General features: G+C 41.9%; 1 protein-coding gene across 1 annotated transcript; it reads left to right on the forward strand.

Annotated features, from left to right (window-relative positions):
- Positions 1 to 852: 852 nt before the first annotated feature.
- LOC307076282 (tripartite motif-containing protein 16-like) lies at positions 853 to 13,678 on the forward strand (the record flags this gene model as incomplete). Its single annotated transcript, XM_079737218.1, is given in 3 exon segments — positions 853 to 1,915; positions 13,041 to 13,086; positions 13,088 to 13,678. Coding segments are annotated over 3 exon segments (1,614 nt in total). The 3' UTR covers positions 13,593 to 13,678.
- Between the last annotated feature and the right edge of the window lie 522 nt (positions 13,679 to 14,200).

The following is a 14,200-nucleotide window of genomic DNA, read 5'->3' on the forward strand; positions in this document are numbered from 1 at the left end:
CTTTGTGTTTTTTGGCGTAAACCGAAATCTTTTCATTAAACGGATATTATTTTCCCTACATATTTACCTTTATATTTTCATACAACACGGGGCAGCACACATTTTAACCACAGACAGGATAAGGTAAAGTTTACTAAATCGAGATTTTCTTTCGATTAATATTCTTTCTATATAAATATATTCAAACTGAACAAATCCACTTCCACAAGAAAAATATATAGATGTTTATTTTTTTGTTTATTATTTTAATAAATATTCAGCTATATTTAAAGGGCAAAAAACATTACAAATAAATACAATACAAATGAATTTAATTTAATTATAAAATATTTATCTGTCTTCCTCCTGCTACACCTACTAAATTATTGCATCAATTATATTTCCCTAATATTTCATAAATGAAGGCTTTAAGTAAGTCAAGTCTCATCCCACCACCAATGCAATATGTATGCTATATTAAAGGTCCAATATTATACCAGCAGGTGTAAGTGCGATTAGCCATTACATGCGGTTTTGAAAGTCTGCCTCTTCCTTTGTTTTAGTGGAACCACAAGTGGGCGTATCCTCCTAGATCTGTGCTGGATAGATCAGTCTACCAGCCTACCCAGTGGACTGTAGCAAACGTTTCTCATCTATCCGTCATACATCTAGGACGGTGGACACGCCCACTTGTGCTGTCAGAAGAGGCTGATTTTCAAAAACGCTTGTAACAGCTAATCACACTCACACCTGGTGGCATAATTCGGGACCTTTAACTTAATATTATTACTATTATGAATGTAAAATGAGATTATTTATTAAAAATAAGAAAACAATTGAATTGTTTATTAACTACAATTTTTTTTTCTAGAAATGGCCTCTGCTACTTCCTGGTGTGAGGTGAACTTTTCATGTTCCATCTGTCTTGATGTATTCAAAAGCCCAGTTTCTACACCATGTGGACACAACTTCTGTAGAACCTGTATTACAAAGTTCTGGGATGACCGAGTACAGTACAAATGTCCAGTTTGCAACCAGATTTTCCACACAAGACCTGATTTACAGGTTAATACCTTCATATCAGAGATGGTTAATCAGTTCAGAACCTCTGTACCAGTCAAAGAAACGCCTTGTGTTGAAACAGGAGAAGTTCCCTGTGACGTCTGTACTGGGACCCAGCTGAAGGCTGTGAAGTCCTGCCTTGCATGTTTTATTTCTTACTGTCAGACTCACCTGGAGCCTCATCAGAGAGTCGCAGGCCTGAAGAAGCATCAACTGGTCGAGCCTATGGACCGTCTGGAAGACAGGATGTGTAATAAACACTATCAACTTCTGGAACTCTTCTGTCAGACTGAACAGGTGTGTGTGTGTCTGTTGTGCACAGAGATGGACCACAAGTCCCATCCTGTTGTACCGCTAAAGGAGGAATATGAAGTGAAATTGGCCCAGCTGGGGAAGATAGAGTCCGAGGTCCAGCAGATGATCCAGGAGAGAAAACAAAAAATTCAGGAGATCAAAGACACAGTAAAATGCAGCAGAGCTGACGCAGACAGAGTCATAGCCAATGGTGTCCAGGTCCTCAACGCTTTGACATGCTGCATTGAAAAGTGCCGTGCTGATCTCAACCAAACTGCTGAGAAACTGAAATCCACAGAGAAACAAGCTGAAGGCCTCATCAAAGAGCTAGAGCAGGAAATAGAAGAGCTGACCAATAGAAGCTCAGAAGTGAAGCATTTCTCACACAGTGAAGACCACCTCCACTTCCTCCAGACCTTCATGTCCCTGAAGGATCCTCCACTCACTAGGGACTGGATGACAGTGGAGGTCAGTCATCCGTCCTACGTAGGGATCTTGAGGAGAGCCCTGGATCAGCTGGAGGAGACACTGAAAATGGAGTTAAAGAAACCGCCTGTCTTGAAATCAGCAAACACTGAATGTAAGTGTCTGCTTGGGTTGATTCAAGATGGTTTACACCATGTATTTTCCCTATATTAATACGAATATAATGATCGCAATAACAATTAATTGAACTTGTATACAATTGAAAACCAGGTATTATTATATTGATATTATTAAATATATATTAATTATATATTATTAATTATTATTAGACATAATCATATCAAAAAATTCATGCTACTCACATTATTAAAGGGTGGATAAATCTTTGTTTTTCCGCCTACAGGTTTAATAAAATGTGATCTTTCAGTTGTTACAGTGGTTAAGGTTTCAGAAAAAGCTGACACATGGGTTGGGTTCCAAAAGAGCTGGTGCGAGTGGCGTTGTCAAATGTGTGAAAACATACACCACACTCGTTATAAATCCCTCTCCAGCATTCGGCAGACACAAGTGTTTCCTTGCAACAGGTTTTATTGAAGACTTTGCCTCCAACTTCACCGTGAAAACGATACAGATAAACACACACAGTATAACAGAAATCATGACATAAAATCATCATTACACAGCATACAGAACATAATACCGGTAAATAACAAACACACACCTTGTTTGAAGCATGCAATTTACAGGGATTTAAACCTTAATTCTTCTTCTTAACGATGCGCTTATCACAAGCTGTGTTCGCCTCCTCTCATGCCGCATATATTATCTAACATGAGGTTGTAAAATCAGCCTGGGCAAATTAGAAGGGGGTTTACTCCCCAAGTCTGCTGGGGCACAACCCGCCTTCTATGTGACGTTGTTTAATTAACTAGTTTTGACGTTAAATAACAGATCAATGTATGGAATTGTTAATATAAACAAAAGGTCATTTCCTCGTTAATTGTCTTATAATATGAAAATACAAAATACAAAAATGACAGCATATTTTTAACGACACAGTCGCTTGAGGTTAGGTCCCAAGAGAAATCTACAACTGGAAGTTGAAGAGAATGTCCCCCATTTGGTAACTTTCAAAATGCTGGTCAAAAAATAGCACACATATGAGCCACATGCAAAGTAAATCCGCTTTCAGTCTGCTCACGTATTAACCAGAGGGCACTTCTACATCACATTTGGTCAACATTTTTGGCTTGGCATTATTGGCCAAGTCAAAATTGGCTGTATTAATTATAACTAGAAAATACATTTCCTGCAGAAAATGTGGAGACACAAACCGGTTACACACACACGCATACACGTGTACATGCTCCGTGTGCAGGGAAATTGTATGCACCCACCCAATGCTAATTTTTGTCCAGCCTAACATGATTAAGAGTAGCCCAATTGGGCTGGAAACTGCCTAATCTGGCAACAGTGAGCATGACATGAAAAAGATTGTTTCAGCATGTTTCTAGCATTAAGCTTCTACCGGGAGTAAACCCGGTATGTAGCAAACAGCTAGCCTCTAGCCATATAAACGGGGGTCCCCACAGACAAAAGCCTGAAATATTACAATCATATTTCCAATAGATTAATCATTGAAGCGATAGTGTTACAATAAATAGGGTAATTTTGACATTGTGTTGCTAGGTTAAATATTGACATTGTTTAGGCTCTGCGACGTCGACAATGGTTAGCTTTTGTGATAGCCACCTTGGGCAAGAGCATAATCTGGAACGTCCTCACGCTCGAGCCTCAACGGAGGTCAATGAAACCAACTGAAAATATACGAAGCCTGTGTGAAATTAAACTGTTAAACTGTGATTCTGAAGAAAATATAAATTATATTGAAATTCTGTTCATATCATTCATATAATCGAAGATACAAGTGTGTTGATTTGTTAAATGTTTGAACGAAGGTAAACTAAAAAATTGACCGAGTTACAAAGTCAGAAGTAGTTGAAGCATCAGAGAAGGGGCGGACGGCTTCGCCATCCTCCCATTACTTCCAAGTTAAAAAAATATATTATAAAAGTAGAATATCTTAAAAGTTTAAAATATTTGGAAAATCTGAATAGAAGCGTGCGATTGACATTTTGACATTTTAAAATTGGGTTAGGATGTCTCTAGGTGAAATATTATTGAAGGAGTAGTGTGCCAAACTTTGTAGAGAATAATAAAGAAATAATAAAACTTAAGAAGAACAATAGTTGAGCACTGGATGCAGAACTCACCTAATAATAATAATAATAATTATAATAATAATAATAATAGTAGTAATTGTTCAGCAGCATAACCATGTCTTGTTCTCCCATCAGATGCCTGTAAACTCACACTGGACCCAAACACAGCCCACAGAAGACTCTCTCTGTCTGAGGACAACAGAAGGGTGGAGGTGGTTGGAGGGGATTATCGTGATCACCCAGAGAGATTTGACTCCTTTAGCCAGGTGTTGTGTAAAGAGGGTCTGACTGGCCACTGTTACTGGGAAGTAGAGTGGGAAGGACGTGTTTCTATAGGAGTGACATTCAGAGGAATCACAAGGAAAGGAAGGAGTGATGTAAGCAGGCTTGGAGGGAATAACAAGTCCTGGATACTTTATTGTGATGATGATGTTTACTCAGCCTGGTACAACGGTAGAAATTCAGCCATACGTCTCCGCCCGGCTGGCTCTAACAGAGTAAGAGTGCTTCTGGACCGGCCTGCTGGCACTCTGTCCTTCTATAGAGTGTCCCCAGATGTAGGAGGGTCCTCAGACACACTGACACACATCCACACCTTCAAGTCCCCCTTCACCCATATCCTCCACCCTGCGTTTGTGTTAGGGCCTGATTCCTCAGTGTGTCTGTGTCGGTTGTAGTAACACACAAACAAACACACATATGTATATATATATATATATATATATATATGCATAGATAAATATACACACACATATATACACACACACACACACACACATACAGTTGCTGTTGTAGCTGAGTAATTCTCATTTTGTTAGTTACCTTTCGGTGCTTTACTTGACATTGTGTGTGTGTGTGTGTGTGTGTGTGTGTGTGTGTGTGTAAGAACTAATAACTCAGAATGCTGAACATAGAGTATACGGATAATTAAAAGTTCCTCTCTAAGGTATTGAGTATAACATGCAGTGCCTGTATCTTATTGTAGGGCCTATATAACATTCTGTATATCTTATGGAGCATTTCCAGCGGAGGGGGCGGGTCGGCTCAGTCTGCAAAGGTGCGGCACGGGTCGCGTTTCCACCTCCAAAAGTGGGCGTGATCCTGACTGAGGCGTATTGGGCCGTACTCATCTCGCAGTACTCCTCCGTTTTGGTACTGAGACGCGGAAAGAGTGCCGGCAAGTTCGAGCTACACATACCGTCCGTTGATTGGTCGACAGATTCGTCACTTCCGTGCGTCAGGGGGAAAAAAACAAACAAACACAGTAAGCGCAAGGTATTTCTGGAAACGGCAAAAGCTTTGTTTATTGAAGAAAATTTTGCGCAAAAGTTTGACGTCCTTCTTGGACGTCCTACATTGTTTCTCTTTGTTCATTGTGCGCTTTCTCTTTTCCCTTGGATTTATTAGCAGGCTACACTGTGTCAGGCTGCTATGAGGTCACATTGCTTACGTAGCTGCCGCGGCTATCCCCATCTGGCTTAAACCCCGCTTTACCATAAGGATACTGTCGGCGGTGAAAGCGCGAGCCGTAGCTGAGCTGGGCAATACCGCACCCTCACTACTCGGCTGAGGCATGCTGGGTCCGAATCGTACCCGCCGGTGGAAATGCGCCATTATTGTAGGGCCTATATAACATGCAGTGCCTGTAACCTATTGTAGGGCCTATATAACATGCAGTGTATCTTATTGTAGGGCCTATATAACATGCAGTGTATATTATTGTAGGGCATATATAACATGCGGTGTATCTTATTGTAGGTCCTATATAATATGCAGTGTATCTTATTGCATGGCCTATATAATATGCGGTGCCTGGATCTTTTTGTTGATCTTGCAGAAGGTCTGTGGGCCAAAACTTCATCCAAATAATAGAGAAATACATATTGAGCCAGAGTGTGCCACACTTTATTACTACTTCTATATGAATGACAATATACACCCCTTATTCAGTTCTGTGTGAGTGTGTGCGTGTGTGTGTGTGTGTGTGTGTGTGTGTGTGTGGATGATTGTGCTTGCATGCGTGCGAACATGCGTGCGTGCGTGCTTGCATGCGTGTGTGTGGCGGGTTGTGTGTGTGTGTGTGCGTGCGTGCGTGCGTGCGTGCGTGCATACCTTTCTGAATACCTGCATCTAGAGGGCATAACAAGATGAAGAAGGAAAAAAAGACACAAAGAATCCAACCCATTAAGTTGTAACATGAAGAAAGCAAGATATAGCAGCATAGATTGCTATACCAAAGATTTAAGCTTTATTGATTTAAGACAAAAATCAAATCAACAATTAATCGACAATCAAAGAAAGCAAACAATGTGGGGCGACTGCTTTCAGGGAGTTAGTAGGAGATTATTAGATAAGTAGAAGAAGAGGGAATCATCAAATATGTTGGCAAATTATGATTAGAACCACACAAACTAATTACAACCAAATTAAACTGTTCTACAGCACTCAAATGTACCTACTAATGGCGAGCTAAGGTGACTCAAACCTTATGCTTAAACACACATACAAGATGGCTATTCTACAAACATGCCACCATCCTCTCTCAGGTGTGTCAAAGTACAGGAAGATATACTATACAAGTCAATGCTTACTTGCACTGCGGTACGTGGCTATCGGTCGCTTTTGATAACATAAAGGTGTGCAGCTGTATCCAGTGGTGGAACTAGAGTTTTATATGTGGCAGGGAAGGTTTTGGGAAGGCAAGCACTAGGACACAGGCAAGGGGCAGAACCTATAAAAAGGGGCGGGAACCTCACCTGGGCCTTTTCTTCCTGTACTGAGACACACCTGAGAAAGCAACTGGGCAGGACGTTTTTCAATTATCAACATAGATTCCAATCACCAGAACAGGATTGTGTGTGGGTGGGTGTACTGGTGTTTAATTCAATTTGCTAACTAGCCTACCTGAGTGCAGTCTAGCCCCGCATTGTTTACTTTCTTTGTTTGTTTATTTAACATGGATTTGATTTGTGTCTTAAGCCAATAAAGCTTGTATCTTTGATATAGCAGTCTCTGGTTCCAGTTTATTCTGGGTTTGGGGTATCGAATAGTAGCTTGGTCAAATGGGGTGGCCAAGACTACTTCAGGGGGTCCATAGACCTTGTCAGAAAATTAGTATGTAGCCCTAACCTGGCATCTAAGGAGCTTGACTGAATCCTGTGATTGCTGATAGAGCTGATCATTCACTTAGATTCCCAGATAGCATTTGTGTGTGACACGGTTGTTAATGGAAGTAAATTAAAAACAAAAACAATTTGTCACACAGACCAATGTACAGACCTCTCTGATCCACCCGAGTCAAACATTGTTTTATTTCTGTATGACTGAAACCACAAGATATGGCTCCACAGAAATTGTCTTGAAAAATACACATAATAATGGTGGCTACCAATATTACAAACTTTACTGCGAGGTTGTTTTATTCAATAACAACCCCTACTAAGCTAAAGTACATGTTGTTTTTCTCAAGTTTGTTACGTCCCGTTACTTTCATGTGCAACCTGAATTTATTTTTTATCTTTATCTTTTAGCACAGGTAAAGGTTAAATGATTTCTTGTTTCAAGAATTTTTCGGCTGTGCATATCATCATATTTATGTATATTTTATTTTATTCACTTTGCTTTGCTATTAGTTTCGGAATTGGCCTGATTAAGACCAAATTTAATCTTTGTGACATGATGCTCTTCTCATCTCTGAACGTCAGTGTACACAGTGCAGGTTTTAATCATGAACAGAGGGTCCGCCAAAGTGCCAAATGATCTTAGGTAGAATAAGAACAGCATAGTTCTGCAGCCCTGGTGATATGTGGCCGAATGTTTCACAAACCTCAATGTTGAGGGCCTTTCTCAAGGCATGGCCGAATGTCCCACAAACCTCAATGGTGAGGGCCTTTCTCAAGGCACGGCCGAATGTCCAAATAAACGCTTTCAACAAGAGGAGAAATGAGATATCGATAAGCGTCCAACTCTGATTTGCACCCCAGGTGGCCAATCAGATAACAGGGCTTTCCACCCCAGACACCCCTCTGGCTCCGCCCTGGTTCTATCGCAAAAACGTTTGTTTTGTTTTGGATCTCTTTATTTCATATTGTACTAGGGAAAGAGTGATAGCCTACTTGTAGTACTCTAACAAGGAAAACAACTTACCTGAAAAAATAATGGCTCTAAAATATGGATTTATATAAGAATGCACACTCACTTATTATTTTTTAATAATCCCCTCATCCGGACACGACCATTCGCTGCACTATTATACACTTTAATTAAAAAGTGTATGAAAATCCTCTAAATACATAGGATATTTGGGAAATGGGCGGAATATAAGCTTGTCTTCAATGGCTATGTGAGGCGCTGGGAGAGGGTCCTTTATAGAATAACATCAGGGTGTATGTGTGTGTGTGTGTGTGTGTGTGTGTGTGTGTGTGTGGGGGGTGGGGGGGGGGGGTGTGTGTGTGAATGAATGAATGATCTTTATTTGTCAATAAACAGGTACAGGTGTGAGTACAGCGAAATGGTCATGCCACTGCCACATGTCGTGTGCGTGAGCGTGTGCGTGATTGTCCGAGGGGTCAGGTCTTAGCAACGTTCAGCGCCTTTATTAAATTTTAGTCTATTTGTCCATGCAGCCATAGCCCTGAAACGCTTCCCTGAGCGCAGCAGTACAAAGTGTTTGTTACAGAGTCAGCGCCGGAGCAGATCTACTGGAGGGGCATGGGTCACCAGCAGGGAGGCACTGCCATTTGAGAAATATTTTAACTCAGTGGTGACCTCATAGTCAAACAGCAGAAATGCAATCAAAAACGAAACACATTTTTCTTTATATTATTAGGCTAATTAGTAATTATTTTTTAGCAACAATATGTTGTTCTTGTTGTTGTCGAGGCTATGTGGTAGTAGCCCTTTGCACAAAGTTTGCGCAGCCACACACACGAAGACGAAAATAAAAGGTGGAGGGCGGTCGTGGAGGCTAAACGCAAATAAATGCAGTTCACCCGACTCTGATATGTCAGAAGAACAGTTTATGCATCTAAAATTAAACATTGAGTAGGCCTGCCACGGGTTATAAACCTTAGACAAGAGCCTCCACAATCAACAAAAGTAACAGAACAGGTCCGCTGATGCTAGGCACGCATTCGGGTAGCATGTAGCCTATTGGACAAGCCACGCACCAGGCAGAAATGACACAATACAGAAAGCAAGGGCTGGCTTCAAGAAGTGAAATGAACAACGTCTAAGAACTGTGATCTTCCATTTGCTTGTGCATTTGCGTGTCAAGGCTAAGCAATTTTCGTAAAAACATTTTTTGTTGATAATTAGGCTAACTGTCAATGATATAGGCGGACAAACTGTCTACCATATTATTTTCGTTTCAAACCAGGATTCTGCGCTCTGCAGCTCAATGTTATGTTGAATCAAATGTAACAACTTTACTCAGCAACCAATGAGCATTGACCAAGCCTAACCAGCTATGCATGCATAACCAAAATTATGCGATTTCCCCGTTCATTTATTTTACTTTATTTACAGCGGGTGTTGTACAGTTCCTCCAGAGAGGGGAGAGGGCAGCCGATGATCCTCTGCTAGCTAACGACCCGCTGTAGAGCCTTCCTCTCTGCAGCTGTGCAACTGGAGAACCACACGCAGATACAGTACGTGGTGATGCTCTCCACTGAACTGCGGTAGAAGGTCAAAAAGCAGCTCCCCTCTAAGGTGGAAATTCCTGAGGACTCTCAGGAATTATAGTCGCTGTTGTGCCTTCTTGATGATGGCTGTGGTGTTGGTCCTCCTGGATGTGCACCCCCAGGAAGCGGAAGGCAGCGACCCTCTCCACGCACCCACCGTCGATGAGCAGGGGCTGGATCGCAGTCTTCTTCCTCCTGAGGTCGATGATGACCTCCCGGGTTCTGAGCTGGTTCAGCAGCAGGTTGTTTGCCCTGCACTGCTTGCTCAGCTGCTCCACCTCGTCTCGGTATGCGGTCTCTCCCCCCTCCCCCCCAAGATGCGGCCCACCGTGTCGTCCGCATACTTTGTGATGTCATTTCTAGGGTGGACGGGGGTGAAGCCGTGTGCATGGAGGAAGTAGAGCAGGGGGCTCAGCACGCAGCCCTGAGGGGACCCAGTGCTGAGTCTGAGGGCTGTGGAGGTGTGGGAGCCTACCCACACCCTCTGGGGGGCGGTCAGACAGGAAGTCCTTAATCCAGGTGCAGCTGTTGAGTGGTAGTCCCGGGTTTGTCAGTTTGAACACCAGTCTGTCCGGAAGTATGGTGTTGAACGCCGAGCTGAAATCCACGAAGAGCATTCTGACGTAGCTACTCCTCTCCTCCAGGTGGGACAGGGTAGAGCGGAGAGCCGTCGCGACGGCGTCTTCTGTGGACCTGTTGGCTCGGTAGGCAAGCTGGTGTGGGTCCAGACTGGGCGGCATGGATGAGATGATGTTGGTACGGACCGGCTTCACACCCAATGTGTGTGTGTGTGTGTGTGTGTGTGTGTGTGTGGACCAACACCACAGCCATCATCAAGAAGGCACAACAGCGACTACATTTCCTGAGAGTCCTCAGGAATTACCACCTTAGAGAGGAGCTGCTTTTTGACCTTCTACCGCAGTTCAGTGGAGAGCATCACCACGTACTGTATCTGCGTGTGGTTCTCCAGTTGCACAGCTGCAGAGAGGAAGGCTCTACAGCGGGTCGTTAGCTCGGCCCAGAAGATCATCGGCTGCCCTCTCCCCTCTCTGGAGGAACTGTACAACACCCGCTGTAAATAAAATAAAATAAATGAACGGGGAAATCGCATAATTTTGGTTGTGCATGCATAGCAGGTTAGGCTTGGTCAATGCTCATTGGTTGCTGAGTAAACTTGTTACATTTGATTCAAAATAACATTGAGCTGCAGCACGCAGAATCCTGGTTTGAATCGAAAATAATATGGTAGACAGTTTGTCCGCCTATATCATTGACAGTTAGCCTAATTATAAACAAAAAATGGTTTTACGAAAATTGATTATTCTCTACAAACTTTGGCACCGACCAATTTTTTTTAAATTTATGCTTAAAAAAATTGTATTTATATCAAATCAATTTCTGTAAGATTTAAACTACTTCAGGCCCAAAAACTTAGATTTTTTTCCTTATAATCTTTGAACATACATTTTCACTAAAACATCGCATTTTGATCTGTATACTTATCTGAACAGATTTTCGATATCATTTATGCTTGTTTTAGTTTTACACCCGTTTTCATATATTTTCGCTTTGTCACATTGACTTCCATTGAGCGTGATGACGTCAAATGTAAAGTCTTAGGGTGAAATTATTATTATAGCAGACGTACAATTATCAATTGATTGAAAATATACTTGTTGAGCACAGGGGATTTATGCGTGACGACCCCCTGTTTATATTACAATGGGTCCCAATGGAGACTCTGGCCTTTCAGTCTACTATTTTAGAAAATGTTGTTTGATTCATCCTATAAATCTACCACTATGAAATAGTTTTTTTGCTGGAAGTTGCAGAGAATGTCAGATTGATAACTTTCTAAATTCAAGTTAAAACAACCCACAAATGTTCACCGTCACTTTGTGAGAGACAAACGGTTGACCAATCCTTTATTAATAGTACTTGTGTAAGGTTTAATGTGTAGTATGCCGCTCATTATCGGGAAAATCAGCCCCGATAGGGCGAACCGGACACCGATGCGAAGCTTATTGCACGGCTACTTGCCAAAACGAAAAATATATTTTTTTGTCTATTTAAAATTAATTTGTTATCAGCATTCGTAGTGTTGATCAGCAGAGAAATAGTCTGCCAAAGACGTTGACGTCGCTTAGCAACCGAGTACGCTGGGGTTGATAAGTTACCGGACTACTTGGGGAGTGTTACGAAAGACCGCAAAAAATCCACTTTCTTTGACAGCGGTCAATTATACTTAGCATCGGTGAATTATCGAATATAATTCACCGCCGGAAGTTATGAAGGGCCCATGCAAGTGAACGGAGCGTTCCACGGCATTGAGAAGAGCCGTGTAATAAATGTATATGACATGTATACATATTAATATATTCTATAAACTACTGTTATTTATATTATCATCATCCTCCTTATTATTAGTTATAATAACTAACACGTTTTTGTTATCACTACTGTTAGTTATTAAAAGTTCGCTCAAAGTGCGGCCCGCGGGCAAATGGCGGCCCGCAGAATCATTCCTCGCGGCCCGCAATGACATACAGATGTAAGTAAAAAAAAATAATAATATATTTTTTTTAATTATTATATCACTATTAATTTAAACAAAAATAAATAAATATAAAGAGAAAAGTCGACTCTCTCTAGCTTTCAATTAAATCCTGTTACATTTGTTAGATTTAATCCGACTGTACATTACTTTGAAAGGGTGAACCTCAGTTTCGTGATTTAGACCTCACTTGACCTCACTCCCAGAGGTCCACGATGAAATGTTTTTTTTCATCACTGGGATGCTGACGGCGTTTCCCGCCTATTTTTTTTTCCTTTGGCGGCCCTCAGTCAAATTCTGGGTTCCTAAATTGGCCCTCAGCTGTCAAAACTTTGAGAACCCCTGTATTAGACATAACACATTCATAATAAGATTATTATAATGATATGAATATTTCCCACAGATTTACACTAGAATGCTATTACTATTAAGGCTTACACAAATCAGAGCTCAAGCATAGAGCACACACACACACACACACACACACACACACACACACATACACACACACACACACACAAACACACACACACACACACAGTGCACGTCTGAAGTCTGCTTTCATTCTACTCACATGTTAACCAGGGAGCCCTAAGGAACCACATTTTGCCACGTTTTTGTTTGGCTGAACAATTTAAATGGTAGATGAGTGACGAGAATCTCACACACCTCAGGCTGAAAAGATCCGCTTGTCCGCTATGCTTCAGCTCTGATATGTGGAGGTTTATATGTGGCAATGGTGTTAATAGTAATACTAATAATAATTCATATTTTATTGTAATTATAATAATTCCGCAGCCTAATGTCTTGTTCTCCCATCAGATGCCTGTGAACTCACACTGGACCCAAACACAGCCAACAGACGACTATCTGTCTGAGGACCACAGAAAGGTGACGATGGTTGGAGGGGACCAGTCGTATCCAGATCACCCAGAGAGATTTGATTCCTGGACCCAGGTGTTGTGTAGAGAGGGTCTGACTGGCCGCTGTTACTGGGAGGTAGAGAGGGAAGGACGTGTTTCTATAGGAATGACATACAGAGAAATCACAAGGAAAGGAAGGCGTAATGACAGCAGGCTTGGAGGGAAGAACAAGTCCTGGATTCTTCAATGTTCTGATGATGGTGTATACATTTCCTGGTACAACAATAGTGTAGCAGAGATACGTTTCCCCCCCGCTGGCTCTAACAGAGTAGGAGTTTATCTGGACCGGCCTGCTGGCACTCTGTCCTTCTATAGAGTGTCCCCAGATGTAGGAGGGTCCTCAGATACACTGACACACATCCACACCTTCCAGTCCATCTTCACCCAGGACCTCTACCCTGGGTTTGTTTTAGGGCCTGATTCCTCAGTGTGTCTGTGTCGTTCGTATTGACACACACACACACACACACACACACACACACACACACACACACACGCACACACACACACACTGACACACACATACACACATACACTCACACAAACATATTACATATATATATATATATATATATATATATATATATATAGATATAGCCCTATATATAAATACATATATGCATATTCACTGGCGCCATCTCTGGGGGGGCACAAATTTTCTTGCACCCCCAAAGATAAGGTTGGGGGTGCAAAAAACCCTCAATATTGAAAAGAAGTGAACCGGCACGTTTTCGTTGTCTGTCCCGTTTACATACAGCAAGCGCGTTAGAACGCTGCACATTCAGGGAGTAACCCGAAAGACTTGCATGGTTTGACTCTTTCCGTAAGCCTGCAGGTGGGAACAATTTGCGCCCGCTTTGCCCCACCCGCTGGACGATGCCAGTGAGCAGTGTGAAGTCAGCTCTTGCATAGGCCTACCAAGAGAGCCGGGCGAGTTAATTCCATGATTTCTACATTTCTAAGTGAGTGACTAAAATGTAATTAAGTTAGGCGTACTCCCATTTATTTGGCCTTGTTTATGGAAAATAAGTGCGCGCCCCGCCACTCGTAACGCACATG

This window comes from Pollachius pollachius (assembly GCF_949987615.1).
Source record: "Pollachius pollachius genome assembly, chromosome: 5".
Classification (NCBI taxonomy): Eukaryota; Metazoa; Chordata; class Actinopteri; order Gadiformes; family Gadidae; genus Pollachius; species Pollachius pollachius.